General features: G+C 39.0%; 1 protein-coding gene across 5 annotated transcripts in view; it reads left to right on the top strand.

Moving 5' to 3' along the window:
- The window catches only part of LOC105028310 (zinc finger E-box-binding homeobox 2-like), a 60780-nt gene extending 37412 nt beyond the window's left edge, over positions 1 to 23368 (top strand). The window contains exons 1-9 of one of the 5 annotated variants that reach the window (XM_010900955.3): positions 1615 to 1756; positions 6617 to 6937; positions 10645 to 10875; positions 11273 to 11460; positions 13147 to 13258; positions 19071 to 20386; positions 20670 to 20900; positions 21189 to 21372; positions 22035 to 23368. In XM_010900955.3, the coding sequence (XP_010899257.2) occupies positions 6685 to 6937; positions 10645 to 10875; positions 11273 to 11460; positions 13147 to 13258; positions 19071 to 20386; positions 20670 to 20900; positions 21189 to 21372; positions 22035 to 22690 (3171 nt within the window). In that variant the 5' untranslated portion in view covers positions 1615 to 1756; positions 6617 to 6684 and the 3' untranslated portion in view covers positions 22691 to 23368. Of the gene's footprint in view, positions 1 to 1614; positions 1757 to 6616; positions 6938 to 10644; positions 10876 to 11272; positions 11461 to 13146; positions 13259 to 19070; positions 20387 to 20669; positions 20901 to 21188 lie in introns of those variants that run through there. The other 4 variants (XR_002196570.2, XM_010900954.3, XM_010900953.3 and 1 more) reach the window with 4 other exon arrangements.
- Positions 23369 to 23580: the final 212 nt, after the last annotated feature.

Raw genomic sequence — 23580 nt, 5'->3', positions numbered from 1 at the left:
AATTCCCCAAAAGGATATTGGGTTGTGTGACCAGTCTGTGGCTGAATTTAAACGTGATACATTGGTGTTACATGTTCCAGAATCTATTTTGATTGATTATCATGCATTCAACTCATTAAGTCAGGAAAAGTTATTCCCTGACAACCAGAGACCTTGTGGGTTTGTCTGCTTGCAAACACAGCGGCAAGTACAACCAGATTGTGATTTACAGTACAAATCATATTGTGACAGGTTCAGCAAAGATTTTCTGAACAAAACTCTGGAAGTGCAAATTTGATCATTGCTGAGTGAAATAGGCTGCACAAACTAAGCTTACACGGCAGGTCAAAAAGGAAAATTGAGACACAATGTCCAAATATTTCAAAAATCTAATAAAAACATTAAAAACATTTTTTTTTACTTTTTCACTTGATTCTAGGTTTAGAATTGTTATGTATTTTTGCTCAGGGGATTAAGCTCTAGAGAAAATAAAACATTATCCAACATGTAATCTCATTCCCAGAGACATTTGTGGATTGTCTTGTGCAGCCTGCTTCAGTTGTGGCCTTTGTAACCTGTAAGAAGACTGTCATTAGCTAACGAAGCTAATGATAGCTTTCTCCAAAAGTAGACACCCCAGAAATCTTAAATTAGCTTGTTAGCTATAGTCCTATTGGCTTTGCTTCATTGACCATCGAGACACACATCCAACATCCGGCTGTATGTCACCGGGAAAGTGTTTGTAGGTACACACTGCCAGTCCTGAAAACTACATTTATTAGAGTTTTTTCCCAATCTCCTTGGACATTTTACGATATAAATCAAAATGTTCTTCTTTTGTATAATGGAAACTTAACAAGATTATGTATAAATAGTGTATTCTAAAGTAAATAAAAAGATAATCACACTAGGCCTGAGGGGCTTTCAATAGGCAGTGGACTAAAGAGTACTGAAAACCTCCACACAAATAAGCAACAACTGAGGTGTAAATCTAAAAGCACAGTTGACAAGGCCATTTTTTTCTGTATGTCTCTTTCTTTGGTCTGCCTTAAATATACACCTTTGTGGTACAGTACCGACTTTGAAGACACTTGTATACTTGATTGACTGTAAGAATAAGAATGGCATAATGCTGCAGGTAAATGTACAGGTTTTACAAGGCAATATTTTTTATAGAATTTCATTTAGGCTTTTTGAGTAACTAATTTTCCAATTATGTGGCTTTATGCACATTCAAGTATTAAATGAAAACACCTAAAAGTTTAACAGTTACAATGGTTATTTGGTATGTTAGTTGGATGTGTGTGGATAACACAATGGTTAATGTTTAATGTATTTCTGGTTCATGTAATAGAAATAGACACCATTACTACACTGTAAACTATAATTAAAGTATTGTGGTAATCTCCCTGCAGTGAAGCCTTGTTCCCTCCTTTTGTGATACTCAATCAAACCAGGTAAACCAAGGACAGAGAGCAGAGGGCCATAGTTTGCCTGTCTGAAAGACTGACTGACAATGTTGATAGAGGAGATGGAGAGTGGGAGGTGTTTGTTCTTAGATGTGGTGCCTCTGACTCATTGTAAGAATGTCAAATAGCCGCCTTTGGTATTTGCTGTAATTCAGACATAGCGTCGTGTTAGTGCTTCGGGTCAAGTTGATCTCTAAAATGTCCTAAATATTCATCGTCATCATCACCATTATCATCATCATTATCATCAGTGATGTACTCTGGATTAATATAGTATGGATTTTCGGTGTGTGATGCTGTTATTATAGGTAGGCCAGTTAACCATATTTCCTGCTTGCTCTAACATGTGTCGCTGTCTAACTCAATGGCTCGTGCAATGAAGCGCTTGACCTTTGTTTGTTATGAGAAATGTTATCTTATCAATAACATTAGTTTATGAATTCCAAAACCTTATGTTGCTAAAATAAAAATTGTAACCGTACCGTTTTGTGGATGAATTGCCTTTTAATGCAATACATTTTCGTGATCAGTTAGATTACATTGGGCTATATGTTTTTCTTGTTATTATTGAATTTGAGAGTATTGAAAATGAATGCAGAAAACTTAATTTCATCACGTTACTGTGCAAGCAGGTGTTTTGCCATGCCCACCTTTGCAGTTTCCTCCAACTGTCTTGAGAAATACTGATGCGATTACTGTCTATGTGGCTTCCTCTCCTATACCCCGCATGTCTTACCACAGTGGTAACATTGTGAATTTAATTTATATCTATCGTTGGTATATGGAACAACTGTAGGTCGAATTAAGGATTGTTTAGTGCCGCCCAGATCGCATCATTGCCATGCCAGATTGCGCACGGTATTGTATTTAGATTGTATGAACATTTAGTATCACCCCTTTAATTACTCATGAATAATATACAATTTTACTGGGATTATCGTATTATCATTGTCTTTCAGGTTCCTCATAATTATATATAACTGTGACTCAATAATAGTAAATCACTCATTTTCATTTTACGCATCACGGTACGCCGTTTCATTAATTATCTTAACTGTAAGGATGAATACATTTTCCGTAGTATGTGGTCTTGTACTTTTTTTATTTTAGATCATTTGTATTTAATTTCGTAAAGTCCTCAATTGTCTCCTTAATTCCTAAATATTGCCTGACAGATCTAGCTACGCCTATCATCAATACAAATGAATGACACAGTCAAACAATTCTTTCAATTTCATTTTATATTGCAGTATTTTCCATTGTAGTATGATTGGACCAGTTTCACTTTTTGTAATGTAATTTAAATATAGTTTGTAAATAAATGACAAATATTGTTGGGTTATATCAGAAGTATATGGACGTTTATCTCATGTATACACAGCAACAACTGAATGACCATGTTTCACAAAATTAATAGTTTATTTCATAATTCACTTTATTGTGGGTTTTTATGTGTATTTAATAATTATGGTGGTAACGCATCACTTACTTTCAATACCAACTTTTACAACTTAGTAACTATGGCTGCAGAAGAGACAACACAACATTTGTACTAGGGATGAAATTAAGAAGCAATCGTTTGAAATGGTGGCAGGAATGGAGGGAGGGACAACTAAAGTTTACGATCCATGTTGCAGAAAGATATTGAGGTTAGCCTTTCATCCTTGCAGGGGTTTTACTATACGTTGTGCTACTTTTCCCGAATCACACCCTACTCCCTAAAAAAAGTAACTTAATTTTTTTTACTGGGACCCATAAGACACTACTCCAAAAAGTAGTGCACTTGTTAGGGATCAGGGTGTTAGTCAGTCTCCGGCCAAACAGCGAGAATAACTATGGTCTGGTCCACATTACCACAAACCAAATTGGATCTTATTTTCTCTTCATGATAGTGAGTGACACTGCACCGCATGTGCTGTCATTAAAGCAGCATCGCATGGCCCGGACTTCGGAATGGCTTTCATTAGCCTTAGGCCTACACTAGATTTATTTATCTGGATAGTGAGTGCATTCTTCCTCGACTCTTTTATATCGAGTATAACCCAATAAATCGAGGACAGTTTGGACGGTGCATGGGATTGAGTAAAGGAGGGAAAGACGAGAAGGCCGGAGAAGAGAGTGAAGAGAGAAGGGAGGATAGCTGCCATTTTGCACGTTGCGTGGGATGGGAATGGCTGAGTCATTTCGTAACCTTTTTATCATGCTACACTCTGCTGCATCATGGTTGAGCATGACGATTAGTCAGACCTCGGGGGAACGTTTCTAGGACTGTCTAACAACAACACTCCACATGTTAATTTATCTGCATTGCTGTGGTGTTGTGCCAGTCCTGCCATGCAACTCGTTTTAGCGACCAGACAGAGGAGAAACCTATGAGCTCTACCCGGCTCATGTAGGCCCTTCAAAGTTTTCGCGTAGCAGTTGTTTTGAGCCCTCTTCTCATAAGCTGAACAAAAATATACTCATATCTGTTAATGTGGCAGTGAAGAGTAAACTCGTTTTCGTACGGTGTTTGTCAAATATAAGCATTGTGAACCACACAAGTCAGCTATGCATACAGCAATTCTAAGGATGCTAGAGATGAAATTGCAGTGTATGTGGGCTGCCCCACCGCTCCACGACAGTCAAAGCAACACAGTCATAACGGAAAAGGTCACAACTCAGTTTAGTCAACCTCGGATCTTCTCTTGAGTACAATTAGCGAGAACCACAATAGCTGGTATTATTCATTTCTGAATGGTTCTGTGCTCCCCAAACATTTACTCATTTGCTTAGGCATTGTGTGGGAATCCAATAACAAGATCTTTAAATGTTATCTTACATCAGAAGTCATACATAAATTATTAAATTGCGTTTTTGAAACTGTTGTTAAAGCATACAGATAGATTAACAAGAACATCAAAAATGATCAAATACCTACATATATATTTTCAGAATAATTATTTTTAATGTTCATTTTTATTGATAAATAACAATACTGGGTGTTTAAAATTATGTATACATGGATGTGCCCTTTCTCCTTTTTTTAACCCCATTGCACAAAAGAACACACCATCAACTAAATAATACATGTAAACAGAACAGAAATGGTTGTAGGTGAGAGTGAAGTTAATATACAATAATAAATAAACAGAAAATCCATGCTATTTTTAACTGGATGTTGTATAATTATTAAATAGTTACACTAGTAAAATACACCAGCAAACTACATTTTGATTAACAGGTGGTAACAGAGTTATAGAGATAATGCACAATAACTCAAATTGCAAGGCTTAAGTTGTTTACATTACATTAAAGCAAGGAAGCATTCCATAACTTTGTTTTGATAATGAAGTATTTTCTCAAAGTCTACACACATACTTTGGACTACTTTTAATTTTACAGGCACTGTACACTTGTATTGTTGTTCATGCATACAGATGTTTGTTTGTGTTCAGCTTCATTTGCACATTAATTTTTTTAATTGAGATTTTACTCATATAGCAGACACTTATAGTTAATTTGTTTATCTGCAGGTAGCTAAATAGGACAACCACACAACCAAGTCTTAGTACGTTTTACTCAATGTTATTCAGTCAGTGCTAAAACATTTGTTTGATTACACAAGAACCTCAAGAAGACATTCTGTTGTAGGTTGACATTTTTCTGTGCCAATGTCTGCACCATCTTTGGGGAGACTATTGTCAAAGCCTCTTAAGGCTCCAGACGGGTTCTATGCAATACTGTATTGAAAAGACATCGGAATCTTAATGTCTATAGTTTGATGTGGTAATGATTAGATATTTCCAATCAGTGCAAGAGGAAAGAGACATCCCTCAGAGAGGATCTTGGGAAATAAGAGTCTACAGTTGAAATCCCCTGCATGTGTTTGTGATCCTCATCTATTGTCTTCACGATGAGAAAAATGTGTGCGCGTGTGTATATGTGTGTAAGTGTATGTATGTGGGTTTGTGTGTAAATTGTGTTGCCTTTGTGTGTGCGTGTTTGTATGTGTGTGCATGGCTTTTTACAGTCCCTCTCTGATTTGAGTGGCGCATGGATAAAAGAGCATTCTTCAAGTTTGATGTGTTTTACTCTGCTGTCTTGTACATACTCAAAGATATGTGAGTTCTGAGTTTTTAACTATTCTTTTATATTCTTTCAGTATCCTTTCATTATTATATTTTTCATTTGTATGAACCACACAAATGATGTCAGTAATACAATTCCAGGAAAAGTTGTTTTTTTAAACAATATATTTTTTATTCACTTAAAAAATTGCATCCTCAGAAGTAAGAGACAAAATGCTTAGAACTCCTCCAAATGGTTGAGATTTTTTTGTTGTAACATTAAGAAATGTTAAGAAAAACAACAAAATAGACTGTCAAAACTTGCAATAAGAATTTCAATGTCTTAAAACAAGACATTAAGGCTTATTAATATTTTTGAAGTTTGAATTCATATAGTCAGAATTTCCGATTTTGTAAGAACAACATTTACTCACTGATTGGTACAGTTTTGCTTACTTCCAACATTTTAACATGTATGCATTCATAACTGTAAGTCACTATGGAAATAGTGCATGCTAAAAAGTAAACTTTTCCCTCAAACAAGGAATAGTCATTGGGTTACATATATACAGTACATATCATTACATAAGTATTCAGTTTCCTAACCTGCATGGGATTAAATTATCCCACAGTGGTATATGTATTGCAGATGCATATTAATACATGGCTGTGGTCGATCATGTATGTTTAGTTGTAACCTTCATGGAGGGGCAGAGTACTCAGTCCAGACCACTGCAGATCCACTTTGTAGGCTGTTTGACATTTGAAGGCAATTATAAGAGTTATACTAAACGTGGGAAAATAGTTACCACAAAAACTAAGAATATAACTCTTGAGGCTAATTACATGGTACCAGGGATTTTAATGTAAGGTTTCTTTGTACAGTGTTGTTATATTTTATCTGCTGTTAAGGCAATATGACTTTAAGATGGCTCTTAGCTTTTGATTCTATGAAAAGTGAAAGTGGCCTTTAATATTTCACTAATTAACCCCCTGTCTCTTTCTCTCTGTCTCTTTCTATTGCTCCAAAAATGTCTCTCCCTCTCTCTCTAAATCCTCTTTATCAATCTATATTCCTCTGTCTTTCAATCCCCCTTCTTTCTCACTGTCTATCTACAGTAGGCATTGAGCGTGTCAATTCGCTGGGCTCAGAGGGGGAGGATGGTGATGAGGTGGGTCTGTGGAGCATGGAGCCCCATGACTACCAGGGCAGCCTGGACAAGACCAGTCTAACTCCCAGCGAGGGAGAAGGGGACAGGGAGGGGACCGAGCCAGGAAGAAGCCCCAGCCCCAGGGGCCACTTAACTCTGCCCCACAGTCTAAGCTTCAGCCCCAAGGAGGGCCACTGGGCAGAGGGGGCCAAAGAAGAAGGACATGGGAGAAGGCAAACCATGACGTACTGGGATGGAGAGAGGGAGCAGGCATCTCTTACGACCTACAGTATGTTCATCACTAGTTCAGATGATACAGCTGGGCTTGTATTTATACAAGGCATTTATAAGGCATTTTAGAGTAGGAGTGCTGATCTAGGACCAGATTCCTAGGTACATGCGATTGGATACATTGGAATCTGAAAGGTAACGCTGATCATACAGTGCATTCGGAAAGTATTCAGACCACTTAACCTTTTCCAGATTGTGTTACTTTACAGCCTTATACTAAAATTGATTCAGTATTTTTTTCCTCTCATCAATCTAGGCATAATGCCGTATAATGACCAAGCAAAAACAGGTATTTAGACATTTTTGCAAATTTATGAAACCTCCCCAGAAATATCACATTTACATATCACAAATAGTCAGACCGCTTAATTCAGTACTGTGTTGAATCACTTTTAGCAGCGATTACAGCCTCAAGTCTTTGGTTATCACGCAGCTAGCTTGGCACACTTGTATTTGTGGAGTTTCTTCCATTCGTCTCTGCAGATCCTCACCAGCTCTGTCAGATTGGATTGGGGATTGTCAATGCACAAACGTTTTCAGGTTTTTCCAGAGATGTTTGACCAGGTTCAAGTCTGGCCTCTAGCAGGGTCACTCAAGGGCATTCACAGACTTGTCCCTAAGCCCCTACAGCGTGATCTGAGCTGTGTGCTATGGGTCGTTGTCATGTTGAAGTGTGAACATTCGATTCTGAGCGCTCTGGAGCAGGTTTTCATTAAGGAGCTGACTATACTTTACTCCATTAATCTTTACCCTCAATCCCGACTAGTCTCCCAGTCCTTGCAGTTGAAAAACAGCCCCACAGCGCTATGCTGCCACCACCATGCTTCACAGTAGAGATGGTATTGGCTAGGTGATCAGCGGTGCCTGGTTTCCTCCAAAGATAATGCAGAGAGTTCAGTCTTGGTTTTATCTGACCAGATAATTTTGTTTCTCATGGTCTGTGAGTCTTTGGGTTCCTTTTGGCAAACTTGAAATGGGCTGTCATGTACCTTTTACTCAGGAGTAGCTTCCGTCCAGCCACTCCATCATGCAGGCCTGATTGATAGAGTGCTGTAGACATGGTTGTCTGAGTGCTGCCATTTTCTCTCATCTCCCCACAGGAACTCTGGGGCTCTGTCAGAGTAAGATTCCATCAGATTCCATGTAACCTCCTTGACTAAGGTCCTTCTCCCCCGATTGCTCAGTTTGGCTGGGCAGACAGTTCTAGGAAGAGTGTCGGTAGTTACATTTTACAATGATGGTGTTCTTCCATTCAAGAATGATGAAGGACATTATGTTCTTGGGGACATTTAATGCTGCAGAAATATTTTGGTACCCTTCTCCAGATCTGTGTCTTCACAAAATCCTGTCTCAGAGCTCAACAGACGGTTACTTTAACCTTATTTCTTGGTTTTTGCTCTGATATGCACTGCCAACAGTGGGACTTTATATTGATAGGTATGTGCCACCTAGACAGGTAGACTCCAATGAAGTGATAGAAAGTTTTTGAGGACGATCAATTTTGAGTGTCATAGCGAGGGTACTGAATACTGAATACTCTTTTTCATTTTTTTTTTTTTTTTTATAAATTTGCAAAAATGACTAAAAACATGTTTTTGCATTGTCATTATGGGGTGTTGTGTGTAGATTGATGAAGAAAAAAAGAAAAAAACTATTTAATACATTTTTGAACAAAGCTGTAATTTAACAAAATTTGGAAAAGGTGAAGAGGTCTGAATACCTTCCGAATGCATCTCCCTACAGGACCCATTTAACCCCCCCCCCACACTGATGTCAACTGCTATGACATCAGTGTTATTTGGTTAGTAATTTGGGGAGTTGGTTTGAATTTTTACAGGTGTTGTGCTGTTATTCAGTTGAAGTGCTTTCAGAAAGTATTCAGAACCTTTCACTTTCTCCACATTTTGTTGTGTTATAGACTTAATGTATATTTTACCGTTAATCTACACACAATACCTCATTTTGACAAAGCAAAAATATCTATAATTTTTTGGGCCAATTTATTGAAAATGATTTGATGTACACAACTATTCAGGCCCTTTGCCATGACAGTCCAAATTCAGTTCCGATGCATCCTAAGTCCTTTGATTAGAATTTAAATGTCTCTAGAACTTGATTGGTGTCCACCTGTATCAAATTAATTTGATTGGACATCTGTTCAAAGCTGGTAGAAGCATACCAAAGGGACTAGAAACTGTGATCTCTGCCAAAGGCACTTCAACAAAAATAAGAAATAAAAAATTATGTTTATAACATAAGAAAATGTGGAAAAAGTGAAGGGGTCTGAATACTTCCAAAGTTTAAAAAACCAAACAAAAATAAAGGCCCATGGCCCCCTCAGAAATCACAGGTGCGTACCCCTTAGTTTGTGAAACACACATATACAGGGCAATACTCCCAAAGGGCTCTAGTCAAAAGTAGTACCCTATGTAAAAAAAAAATGGATGCCATTTGGGGACACTGTATTAGTATTTGAATATCATATTTGAATATGGTGCAGCATAACAAGAGAGTTATTCTACCACAAAGTCACAATATGTCCATGCATCAAAGAGGTGACGTTACAGTACCAAAATCAAAGCAGATTCTGAGAGGCTTTCCCTTTCATTTAACTCAGAGACACACATATTTGCACACACACAAAACACATACGCTTTCCCTTTTATTTAGAGAGATCAAAGGGCTCACATAGCTTGCCCCCAACAATCACATATAGCTCAGTTTTCTCTCTCTCTTGCACTTGCGCACACACACACAAAACACATCTCTACACACAAAATGCTCTCTCTCATGTAGCCTCATGTGATTTGGTTGTGCCTGATGAATGCAAAGCCCAGTTCTTGCAACACTCAATCACACAGGCTCTTTCCTCGCCACATGAAGAACAGATCGAAATATGCCACCATCTGCAAACATTACAAAAATCTTCTTCAAAGTCTCTTATAGGCGGATTGCTCAGTATGGCACAGAATGCTCTGGCGGGCTCAAGTCATGGTATTAAGAAGGACAACTTCACTTGTCTTTACATCTGTGGGTTTCTCTGCCTGTTATTGCACTCAAGGACATCGGGAAATGCTTGGCTAAATTTGCTGATGCCCGCAGCAGAAATTCCCTCTTTTATAGTTTACAAAATTCAAAACACTGTAACTATGTATGTTATCTAAGTGGGTGAAGCAAAGACTAGAGCAGTGTCCATACTTTTGAACAGAGTATTGCAAGATAGTTATACATTAATATACCTGTCATAAGATTACATATATCATAATATAATATAGGACAGGTTAGGATTTTTGCTATGATCTACATTCCCCAGAGTCAAATGAACTTGTGGATGGCATTTTTATGTATCTGCTTCCAGTGTGAAGGAATGCATTGATAGTTTTGTGAGTCAATACTAACTTGCATTGAAGCAGTTCCAGCCATTGCGGTGATTGTTAGCAAATGCGAACCTCCTTCAATCTGTACACAGCGATTAGACTCTGGAGAAGTACAGTAATGTCTGTCTGTTTGTCAAAAATGTATGTATATATACATATCCATTATAATATCTAGATACGTTTGAAGCGATCACTAATTTCAAAATAAAGCAAAGTCTTGACTCAAACCTAGAGAGATACAGTTTCTCGTTTGGGCATTCTAATTCATATTGTATGATTACAGCATCAGAACCAGTATATACCCTTCCATCACTTATTCCCCCAACAGGTCAAAGGTCAGATAGTCAGGCCTTGGAGGACATGGCCCACTGTGAATTCCTGGTGCAGCTGAGAAAAGAGTCCTCCAACCACCGCCCATCCCAGTACTACCCCCAGCACCAGCAGCTCACTAACAGCAGCCCTACACCCCAAACCATGTATCTCCCTGCCAGCCTGAACCTCCACAATGACCCCCCTTCCATTTGGTCTCCTGCGGCTCAGCGCTCACCTCTGGGACAAGGTACTGTAAGCTAACACTCAATCTGCTTACACAGAAACTCTCTGCCTGTCTATCTATTCGTATCTGTGAAGCATTACAGATTATGTGATATAAATGTCAAAGTCAGTTCTCATTGACCTGACACATTTAGGATTTACAGTAATTGTCATCACCATTAGCTCCTGTTTGTTGCCTTTAACTTGCTTAGTTGCAGAATTTTTACAATACAGCTTGAATAGAAGCCTTTAGCATCGAATTGGGCCTTTGTGGCTTTGGATTCATATAGCTACAACAGAAGTACTATATTTAAGTGGCCTTGTGTATGTATGCAAATATAGCTTGAGTGCTCCACATTGTATTTTCACAAGAATTTAGTTCACACTTTTTTATCATTAACCCTTTTCACTCTCTCTCCTAGACCATGTCTCTCAGAGTCCTGACGCTATGAGGAACCTTCACATGTGTCCGTATTGCCAGCGTTCCTACCACCACAGTGCATCTCTTCGCGAGCATGTCAAGTTCTGCCACAAGCGCGATGGGGAGCACATGGTGTACACTGCCTCCTTTAGGGAACAGATGGAACAACATATGGCACTGCATAGTCAGGTACAGGACTATGGAGGACCAAAGGATTCAAATTAAATATATATATATTATTTTAAGTGGCACGTTATTATGAAATCTTTTTTTATAATACCCCTTTTTGAAACAATAGTAGGATATTTGATAATAATACATTGTATTTCCCAATGTTTTTCTCATGTCAAGGTGCATTTCATAAAATTATGACAATTTTCATAATATTATGACTTAATATTATGACCTATTTCATAATGTCATGGCGTATTTCATATTTCATGGTATATTTCATCATTTAATGTCACACTGCCAAAACAGGTGTGCTACATTGCTGAAACAAGCAATATACTATCTGGAGCTATCTGTTTAGCAAGATACAACCCTGCAAAATTGAACCAAAGCATGCGCTATAAAAACTTCTGCTCTCTTTTCATTCATTTCTTAACCCCTTTCCAGCTGCCTTAATGTCAGCTCCAATACAAGCAGACAGCTTCAACTTATTTTTGGAATTGGGTCAAAAGACCCGGTGCTATTCCAGAAACACCAGGTCTAATGACACCTCTGGCAGTGACGACCTTCATTTTCGTTGTTATTTATTTTGCCAAATACTAGAATATGTACATAATAATGGTGATTTTGCCAGAACCTTCATATAAACTTGATCAATTGCAGTAACTCAGTACAACTGTTAATGCTGCAAAATCCTGTTTGAATGCCCACAAACAAGCAACTGTTAATGAACAGTGACATGTTAATGTCACTGGATTAGCCTGGATCAGTGGTTAAAGACCACCCACTTGCATTGACTGACATATACCTTGTGATCATGAAATATGCTATGAAATACAGAATTAAATGTTGAAATATGTCATGAAATTATATAATACGACATAAAGGCCATTATTTTATAAAAAACATATTGTCTTGAAAAAAATCGTTGGCAAATACAATATATTATTATGAAATATCATACCATTATTTTAAAAAGGGGCATTATAAAAATATTTCATAATAATGGACCACTTAAAATAATATATTCATTCAATTAATTATATATATTTTTTGTATATTTCATTATTTAATTTTGACTTCTTTGGTCCTCCATACAGGACAAGATAGAACAATGAACTATTTATTTTTTGACAACATATAATATTACTTTTTGCGCAAGTCAGATACACCAAACTCTTATTATCTTTTTTTTGTAACTAGTGAGACAATTTAATTTGAGAAATGTATTTTCCATTATTAAAACTCCTTTTATTCACGTCCTTCTGCGGCAGAAAAATTATAAACAATTTGTTTGGATTGGAATATTTATTCACAATAAAATCAGAGTTTAAAAAAATGAATAGATTTCGAATTGTAAGAATAGGAAGAATTGTACCTACTGTCAATATTGTGAAAATATTTTGAGGTGCCTCCTAGTTCCTACATAATTGACACAAATCTGAAAGGACTTAATAGGTACCAGCAATATGGGACTAGCTCTAACTTCTCTATATTGCTTCTAAATCTGAATTAGATCTAAAGATGTTGTTTGGTTCAGTTTGTAAAGCTTGGTGTTTGCAGGTTATAGTTAGGGGTATATTATAAAAAAAGACAAAGTACTAAAATGTTTATTTAAAAATGCTAAATATAGGAAATGGGTTAATATGAAGTCACCTCATTGACAAGGCCCCACTACTTCTGTTTTCATGTATTTCTGTATAGCTGCATCCTGTATCTGAACATGGCATGGAGAGTAGAAAGTTCAAGTGTCTGCAATGTGGAAAAGCCTTCAAGTACAAACATCACCTCAAAGAACACCTCCGCATTCACAGTGGTAAGAACAATATTAATCAAGTTCTAAACTCATAGGACATGATGTGTTTAATCCATTATGCCAATAGATTATTCTGAGCACCTAACACTTGTGTAAAATATGTACAAGTACATAGATTTTGAGAATGCAACATTAAGAAAAATACAAGTGCAATTATTAAATTACATTTAAAGTCTCAGTATTTCAATTGGAAATGGCTAGTGAGTTAAGTTTTTTTGGCAGACAGATATTTTTAGTAAAGACTTTTTCTTTCCTTTCCAAAAAAGTTGAAAAGGAAAGTTTTGAGTGAGGAACAGAAGCGTTCAATTTGCAGTAGTCTCTTAATTCTAACCCTTCTGTTCCTCACTCAAAACCTTCCTTTTTGACTTTTTTGGAAAGGAAAGAAAAAGGTCTGTGGTCTCTTAATGTTTTCCGGAGCTGAATATATTAAAATGCATTACTACATTTAAATCCATCCCAGCAGGGCTTTTTGACAGTAAAATAAAGCAAAGACCTGGACATTGATGCAGTCATTAGTTTTGAGTGAACTAGGCGCATAGCGCCTGTTTACAGTAACAGTTATCAGGACAGCATTTAATTTGTATAGCATATATATTTAACCTGGCAATAGAATCTATGCAAGTGCATATTAACATTTTAAATTGTCAAGCAATAATTCAGTGAAACAGATAATGCATTCAAATGGCATCAATACCACATACAATTTAAGATTCCCTCAATAAAATATTATCTCCAAATGGATCTGATGATTTGTCTTGATCAATATAAATTGCCTTGATCAAATATAACATAGAAAGCATGTATAAAATAAGTAGTATGCTAACTAACAACGTAGCTGAGCCAGCCCATGAAACGTCATATGATACAAAAATGAAGAGGTTCAGCGATGCTAAATAGCTAACATACATTTCCCAAGATTAGCATTAGTTGCCTCCTCCCACAACTACTCTCAGTTCCTTCTAAATGTGCACAGCTGATCACTGGCAAGTCTCAGTTTCAATTGTGAAGAGAAGAGTTTGAGCTGCATGTTTGACAGGTCGAGTGGCAGTAAGAAAGCCATATCTAAGATGGCAGAATAGGAAAACAGGTCTTGCCTGGGCCATGAAGCACCACCAGTGGACTACTGAAGACTGAAAGAAGGTCTCATGGAACAATGAATCAATATTTAATATTTTCGGTTCTTCATGCATTGTTTTAGTATGCCGTTGAGTGACACCAACTGTCAAACGTGGAGGAGTAGGCAGGGTCTAGGGCTCTTTTGCTGGATGCAGAGTTGGCAACTTGCACAGAGTTGCACCCTGAACCAAAACAGCTACCACAGCATTGCTATGCTATATCCTCTTCTGTACACCTAGTTTGTCATAGCCTGGAGGTTTATCCTATATCCTAAACCTCCAGGCTATGTTACAACTACACTACCGTTCAAAAGTTTGGGGTCACTTATGCAATGTCTTTGTTTTCCAGGAAAACATACATTGAATAAGTTTGAATAGGAAATATACCAGCAATTACAGCCATGCAGACCTTTGGCATTCTAGTTGTCAATTTGTTGAGGTTTCACCCCATGCTTCCTGAAGCACCTCCCAGAGGTTGGATTGGCTTCTTACGCAACATACGTTCAGGCTGCTCCCACAACAGCTCAATAGGTATGAGATCCGGTGACTGTGTTGGCCACTCCATTATGGACAGAATACCAGCTGACTGTTTCTTCCCTAAATAGTTCATGGTTTATAGCAGTGCTTTTGGTTATTGCCCTGTTGTAGGAGGAAATTGGCTCCAGTCAAGCGCCGTCCATAGGGGATGGTATGGCATTGCAAAATGGACATTCTGAAGTGACCCCAAACTTTTGAGCGATAAAAAACAAGATGGTAGGCTTCAAATCATGGAAATGCCAGCACAGTCTCCAGACTTAAACCCTATTGAGCTGATTTGGGATGAACTGAGTACAAGGGCAAAAACACAAGAACACAAGTGTAACACATTTGTGGGAACTTCTGTAATGGTGTTGGGAAGAACTTCCCTTACAATATTTGATTTCCATTATAGAGAGAATGCTACGAGTGTGTTCTGCTGTAACGTCAGCAAATGGTGGCTACTTTGAGTCAACCAGAAAAGTCTCTAGCAAGACTGAAGATGAACTATACACTGCCAAAGCTATTTAATTTCATGGCACAAAAATCTATCAATATATGTGACGATAACTTACTTTTTCGTCAAGTGAAAAGACGAGAGAATCGTGGAAACCCCTACTTTTTTACTGCCCAAGAGGTTTTGATCTAGCCTATATTATTTCAAAAAGCATGCAGATGTGTACTTCAAAAATCCACCAGAAACAATCGCAATTTAACCATAAACAGTTGTATTTAAGGCTTACTATAACACAGCTACTGAAGGTTATATCCAGCAAAGAACAGATCCTAATGCATTTTGAATGTGACGAGATTCAAATGCAGGACCTATTGTTTGCAGGTTTGTGTCTCTAACCACTACGCTATTTAACAAGGGGTAGTCAGTCAGTCAGTCAGTCACTCAGTCAGTCACTCAGTCAGTCAGTCAGTGACATTCTCTCTTCTTGGCCGGCCCCGCTGACACACTCCAACAAAATTGTAGATTAACTTTGGCTGAACACATTTTTTTTTTTTTTATTGACAGGCTGTTGATATAGTTTGTCATTCAATCTTGCTAAAGAAACTCATTAGGCCATGGACACTTGCTTATGGTTTCAGAAATATCTTGGGCTATTATAGCAGATGGGTCTGAATCTGATTTTCTTATAGTTGACAAAGGATTTCCCCAGTTCAGTTTTAGGTCTGTTACTGTTCAATCTGTTTATAAATTATGTCTGTAGGTCATTAAGAAACTGTACTTTTAATTTTTATGAGTGAGGAACAGAAGCATTCAATTTGCAGTGGTCTCTTTATTTTAACCTTTCTGTTACTCACTCAAAACCTTCCTTTTTGACTTTGTTTGAAAGGAAAGAAAAAGGTGCAGTGGTCTCTTACTTTTTTCCGGAGCTGAATCTTCGTATTCTCTTGCACAAGTGTTTGCTAATTTACAGTCTGATTTCCAATTCCTACAAAATTCTCTTGTTATTCTTAGGTTGGTGCGAAATACAAATAAGAAAATGCTATTCACTCTGTCCCAAAACATAGGTTTGGTTGATCTCTATATTATTTCTCTGGATGGTTCTGTTACAGTTTTTCTCAATCGCTTTGGCAATTTTTTTTAAACAGTCTTGCAGTTTTTCTCAATCGTTTTGGCTCATTTCTCGAATTATAATTATTTTTAAGTTCAAATCTCTGAACAATTAGTTTCTTACTCACACCAGATTAGAATTTCTCATTCATTTAAGCAAATTGCACGTGTTTTGGCACGTGTGCAAAGAGTAAGTACAATTGTCTACAATAGGCCAAATACCTACATGCACATGGCTTGCTGATCAAAACTGATGATGTGATTCTCAGCGAAATTGTCATACTCTTCACAACTTCTAAACTTTCTTTCATCGTTCGTGCCATCAAATGCAAAATGATCCATTCAATTATCAAAATCTGTCAGACATAGATGTATATTCCATAAATATATTTGACATTAAATGTTTGTGATATCTGCTATATTTGCAAATGACCTGTCAGGTGACACAGTAATGAAATAGGAATCGCCATTTTATTTATATTTTTCGAGTGCATTGCAAGGGAAAAAATTAGATGTGATGTTGATGAAAGTCTCTTGCCAGATCAAGAAGAGCGACAGGATAGGATGGGAACTTGTAGTGTTACGTACCGTGAGGAGTTGCAATTCATTGTTTTTTACAGAACTACCGCAGGATTTTTCATTATTCATTTTTCCGCTCATTATATATGACTTTATATATAAGAAATATGTAAAAATTGACATGCAAAAGTGAATTTTTAGTTTTTTGTAACACACCGCTAAATTTTCTGAATACATACAGATGTGCATATACTTTTTCTGTGTACTACAGAATTGTACAGTATTCACTTTTTCCAGTAAACTTTTACCACTGTTGAAACTGGTATCTAAAAAGCTCAGTGTGATACACACCAGCATTTAGCAAGACAAAAAAGTAGAACAAAACAGAAATGTATATATAACAAACATTTACAGGTTTTACTGCCATGGTGAAAAAACATCTATACATTTTGACCAGTATGGCTCTATAAAAGGTTAAAATAAAATAAAAATAATAATAATAACAAGTATATTCTTGTATATAGTTTGGTAGCAGTTAGAGTATCTCCAATAAAATTGAGCCGTTGGGCTACATCTGCTAGCATCTTCCAGTCTTTGGCGGAATCCAGCTGTTAAAACGATGTGTTCAGAGAGAACTTCCTCTGCTTTTTTTCTCCTCTTTGGACAAATTATTTTAGTTGGGCTGTGTCACAAGTTTTTGGCGGGCAAGGCATTGATGGTTGGTCACTAGTTCTGAAGAGCATCTGCCAGGAACTTGGCATTTGATTGTGTCTCCAAGTGTAGTTTCTTTTGGAGGTCCCATGAGGAAGTTCTTTGTTGGTTGCTGGTTTTGAATACACGATGGATCTTCATCCAGCCACTGGATGAGTTTTTGGAATTAATAAATAACCCCTAAGATGGTCTAACAATGAAGCTTATTGCTTGCATTAATCTAGCACAGATCCTTAAAGCTGAACTTTCTCCTTGCCATACTTTTCCACCTCATCCACTGCCCTTCTTGGCTTGTGACACTGCCTTGACGCACCAAGCCGATTCTTTCTAAAGGCACATTTATTACTCAGCTAGCTTTGACCGCTCTGAATGTGTAGCCTTTTGTGGAGGAGCAATGACTTTCTCAGTGGCTGACCACACTTCTTTCCTGTAGTCCTTCGATTATGATGTTTCCATTTTGGAGGGCTTCTTTTGCATGTTGAACCACTTCCTTTGAATTCCAAAAGTCCTGTTTATGTTAGGACAATGTCGATGCAGCAACTCTTACTGTTCTTAGACTCTGACAGTTTCACTATTCTTGGTGCATTTGAACTCCTCAGATACAGAGGGCTACTTTTCAGTAAAGGCCAATGTTATTGAAGAATTGTTGGGCTTAGAACCAAATTCCTTCATTGGGGCTGGGCAACGAATCCATTCGCTGAAGCTGTATAAGGGAGATGGACACATCAGACTGGGTAGCAGTCTAGCCTTCATCAAAATGTAGCTTGCCAGGAAACATGGACTTGCCAATATACTCATGAACTTTGATGGTCCTTGATGTCCTTAAGGCTTGCAGCATGAAATCTTCCAAGGATTTTATGGGCTGAAATTCCTTTTTATGAAAATCATTTTGTCAGGCAATTTACCTTCGGCCAAGACGATTTTTCTTGACTTGGAATTCATCTAAATTCTGGCCAACTTAATTTTACCTACAAATGTCCCTAGCAGACATCCCTTTCATTTGACTGGTTCCAGTTATGATTTTCATGTCTTCCATGTACACCCTGATGTCTGGTTGACTCACTCTGGACTCGCTGGGGTCATGTGAAAGGATGGCCCATGCAAAAGTCAATCTTTCATTTATGAAGATAAGATACTTTTCTAGTCTTGGAAAAGGTAAAATGAGGCATAGAAATGTTTATGCTGCTTGTGATCAGGATCGCCCTGATTGTAGTGGTGGTTTTAAAAACAGTACTCAACAGCAGTCTGAAATGTTTTAATTATTGAATAAATAGCTATTGTGTAAATACCGCAATACAGGTTTGATTTGTATTAATCCTACTTGACAAAACTAGTAGTATTTCAAGCATGACTGACTGATGTTCCATATTTGTGCTCCCTCTTTTAGGTGAAAAACCGTACGAATGTTCCAACTGCAAAAAGCGCTTCTCTCACTCCGGCTCCTACAGCTCTCACCTCAGCAGTAAGAAGTGTCTGACCGGAGGAGCAGGCAGTGGAGGAGGGGGCAGCTACAATAACGGACATGGCATTCACAGGGCCTCCAATTACTCCCCTGTGTCACCGTCTGCAGGCAGTGGAAGGAGCAGCAACAGGAAGGGCTCTCCCTATCCTCTCCACACCCATGACATACATCCGCTAAGAAGGTTTGAGAGGGAGCGATACCCCGGTGGACACCCGGATGTAGGCCTCCTTCGGGGCCAGGAGCTCGGTAGGGAGTTTAGTCCCTTGTGGGACCCTCCGGTGGAGCTCTCTCCACAGGACAATGTGTTCAAGGGGACCACACTGCTGCCATACCTCCATGCTGGGGGCAAGTTTGACCAGATGCTGCAGTTGATGTTACACAAGGAGGAGGGAGGGTCAATTGCAATAAGGGAGGAAGGGGGACCGGGGGTTCACAATGGAGGGAGAGATGGAATGGCATCGCCAGAGACATTAAAACACCACCGAGCCAAGTTGGGTGAGGGACAAGATCAGGAGGAAGAAGGTGGGGTTGCCTGTCGCTGGTGCTCCCAGCTATTCCCCAGCCTAGCCGTCTTACTCCAGCATGAGCGCTATCTTTGCAAGATGAACCGAGAGGCCATGGAGGTGCCTGAAGGTCCTTGCAGCAAAAACCACCACTCCCCCCTTTACTTGGCCCCCAGACATCTTCTCCAGCCACTACCACCAGCAGACAACCATAAACCAGCCTTGACCAATGGCTTCCCCAAAGACAAGTCTCCTCTGCGAAGACCGAGCTGGCACTCTGTCCCTCAGCAGCTACTGGTCGCCATGCACTCTCCCCAACCACGTCCAGACACACTTGCCATGAGGTCCTATTGGTCCAGACAGGAAAGTGGTGGGAATGGTGGCAGCCCCAGCCAACTAGCTCCAAGCAGCCCTGCTACAGAAATGTCTCCCCCTCCCCCATTGGTGCGAAAGGAAGTTCACTCCTCAGGGTTTGGCTCACCCCTATGTCTGGACCTGTCCTCCACTTCTCTCACACCTCCTCTAAGTCATGCCCGCCCCCAAATCAGGACGCCCGGGTCAGATAGTTCCCAGACAGACCAACCGCTGGATCTCTCGTTCCCAAAGCCCCAGGAAGGTAAAGCCCTGGAGAACAGCACGCTCATTAACGGAAACCTTCGTTGGGGAGAGAAGATCCAGAGAGACCCAGCAAAGAACCAGTCCCATCGGAGGCTGACTCTCAGTCCACCTCCTCACCAGGTGTGCATGCAGCTGGGGGCAGGAGGAGATACTATTTATGTACTAACTGCACTGTAGTTTATTTCCTGTTATTGGTGTCATGTGGTTTACTTATGTGGTTAACATGTACATTTCAAAATTTTAGTAAATAAAGTTAATGCTCCTATCGAGAGATGCATTGCATTAATACTATACAATTATGCATTTATTTTTATTAGAATTGTGGAATTGGATATTATTTGGGATAAAGTATATTTTGTACGTTTTGAAATGTCTAATTAAATCTACTCTGTAATAATCTCAGCAGCATCCAGCAGTCTACAGAGGAGCTCCAATGTTTCGACGATCGATCTACAGTGCCTACCCTCTGTTGAACTCTGCTGGGTTAGCTGGCTCAAGGCATGACGGGGTCCCCACTTTGCCCCTCAGTATTCCCACTAGTAACCACAGATTTGTCTCACCGATGACCTTCATGATGGAGTCAGACACAGATTCTGTTCTAAAGAGGATCCACATGGAGAGACAAGCATTCATGGTAAAAAAAAAATGTTTTGTTTGTTTTTCCTTGATAGGCTGGCAAATTCTGTATTGTACTTGAAATAGTGTGCCTTTTTTGTATTTTACATCCACGCTTAGAACCAAGCATAGAACAATGCATTTGCCCATCTCTCTTGTCATGAAAACATCTGTGAACCTGTTTAACAGATAAAGGTTGGATAGCATCTCTGTCAGTTTAGAAATGGACATCTTTATGATGTCATGCAAGATATTTGCGTTTTGTGTAAGAGACCTTTCTGATCATACGTTTGTGTGTATCCTGCAGAGTGAGATGATGGCCCGTGGAGGCCTGGACTACATTTCTCTGATGGACGAGGGGGCAGACATAGATGGGGGACAAGGCAGGAAAAGACTTAAAAAGACAGATGAAGGCCTGTATGCTTGTGATATCTGTGACAAAACCTTCCAGAAGAGCAGCTCTCTGCTCCGACACAAGTATGAACACACAGGTACAGCCAGTCTCACTAGTAACTATTTAACTCACCTGTTGAAATATATTTGGAAGCACATGATTTATATCAGGGGGCCAATAGCACACAAGTAACCCTTTTTACCGTAATTGAGTACTTCTTGGATTATCTTTCGGGATAATTTAGTAATTTCACTTTTACTCGAGTAGGATTTTTCAACACCCCTTATGATCAGGCAGATATTCAACTGAACAGAAATGGAAAATACAACATACAAATAATGGTTCCTTAACAATTGCAAAAGAGTTGGTCAAATCATAAAATGGCCACAGTTGATGCTGCCTGGGGTTCCAGCAGAGGGCAGGGCATATCTGCTCAGTGCCACACATTATTGAAAATGTCGCCTCGTCTCATTACATTCTAGCAACTACTTGAGGTAGGTTGAGCAAAAGCACGTTCAAAGTTTTGGGTTGGAGAATGTTTCATCCAGCGCATGTCTGCCTTGTTAAGAATTCCTGGTTGAGCGAGCACTGGGATGAGAAGCAGAACCACTTGGCGATATGTGCGTTGGAGGACACGTCTATCCAGAACCTGCCGTGGTACTTGTTGCTACGAGACAATGTAATGGAAACCAATTTTGTGAATCGTGTGGCGCTATAAATCATAAGCCTTCTGACTCTGTTCTGTTATATTTCCCCAAGGTAAGCGTCCTCACGAGTGCAAGACCTGCAAGAAGGCTTTCAAACACAAGCACCACCTGATCGAACATAGCCGCCTCCACTCCGGGGAGAAACCCTACCAGTGTGACAAGTGTGGCAAGCGCTTCTCCCACTCAGGCTCCTACTCCCAGCACATGAACCATCGGTACGCCTACTGCAGTCGGGACCAGGACCAGGAGGGGGGTGATGAGCTTCCGCTAACCCCAGGAGGGTCCACTGACCCGGGCCACATGAGCGGAGGCACCACACTTTCCATGGAGGACACTCCAGTGTTTCTTAGTGACTCAAGTCTTGACGGAGGGATTGAAGGGAGATTAGATGTAGAGGATGAGGAAGAGGAGGGCGAGACGAAGGGTGTAAATGGGAAGGAGGCATGTAGTTTGTCAGGGTCCGGTGAAGGGCTTGGTCTGAACCCCCGTCTGGTCATTGGGTCCCCTGCAAAGAGAGACAGAGAGAGCAGACTGGAGGAGAGAGTTGGAGAGCTAGTTGACAGACATGACAAAGAAAGAAAGAGTGCTGGTCTAGGGACTCTGGGTCTTGAGCACAACCTTAGCTGGGAAAGAGAGATGCAAAAAGGAAATGGTGATCAGGACACAGATCCATACAAAGTGAGATCGGAAACGTCAGTGTCCCAATGAAAACAAGTGTGGCGATACGATGCATCCAGTACAAATCTGCTTGAGAGCCGTGTGAATATTTTTTTAACATGCACTGTTCAAAAATGTATATACAGCTAGAAAAGTGCCTTCTAATGCAAAGCTATGAGACAACCAAAATGCTGACAAGGTTAAGATAAATGAGTATGCATTACAAAGAAATGTTGTTCATGCTGTCCTGAACCAGGAAATATTGTCTAATGTATTTCCAGTTGCCTTATCAGTATAATCAATTCTTTATTTGCCAATAGTTTACTTGAGAAGGTTTTTATATTACATTTTACATGGTATTTTCATGAGTCTCTCTGAGACCTCTGTGTTTTACAATAAATAGGCAGTGAATAATAATGATTGTTCTAATTAGGATAAATGATGAAATATGTATTATTTTGTGCTAAAGCCATTTCTTTGTAGGATGTATCTATTATGACTGTGGGCATTAATCATGGGCATTAGTACGGTGATGCATTAGTGGGTAAATGATTATTATTGCTGCCAATATATATCTCCATACCAATAGTGACTAATAATTAGTTGATATAGCATTTAAATGATCCTCATCAAAGCCACTCACCATAACGCTGGCTGACTTTTAAACTGAGCCATCAGGAAGTTGAATGTGTGGTATCCATCCCAACTTTAATAAAGTGAAACAATGTCTCTACGCCTCTAAAGCATTTCTTCACACCAGCCAAAAACAAGAATATATAAAAGAGAAAATGGATGTATTTATTTTTCATTGAAAGAGAGAAAATTTTATGTGCGCTGCCTCAAAATTTTTTTCATGAGGAAAAACTTTAATATATTGGTACCTTTGCACAATTCACTATTTATTCTAAAATATGTTGAAATTGAAAGGCCCATTGCAGTCA

The sequence above is a fragment of the Esox lucius genome, chromosome 17 (genome assembly GCF_011004845.1).
Source record: "Esox lucius isolate fEsoLuc1 chromosome 17, fEsoLuc1.pri, whole genome shotgun sequence".
Taxonomy (NCBI): Eukaryota; Metazoa; Chordata; class Actinopteri; order Esociformes; family Esocidae; genus Esox; species Esox lucius.
This window is presented reverse-complemented; position numbering and strand designations above follow the sequence as displayed.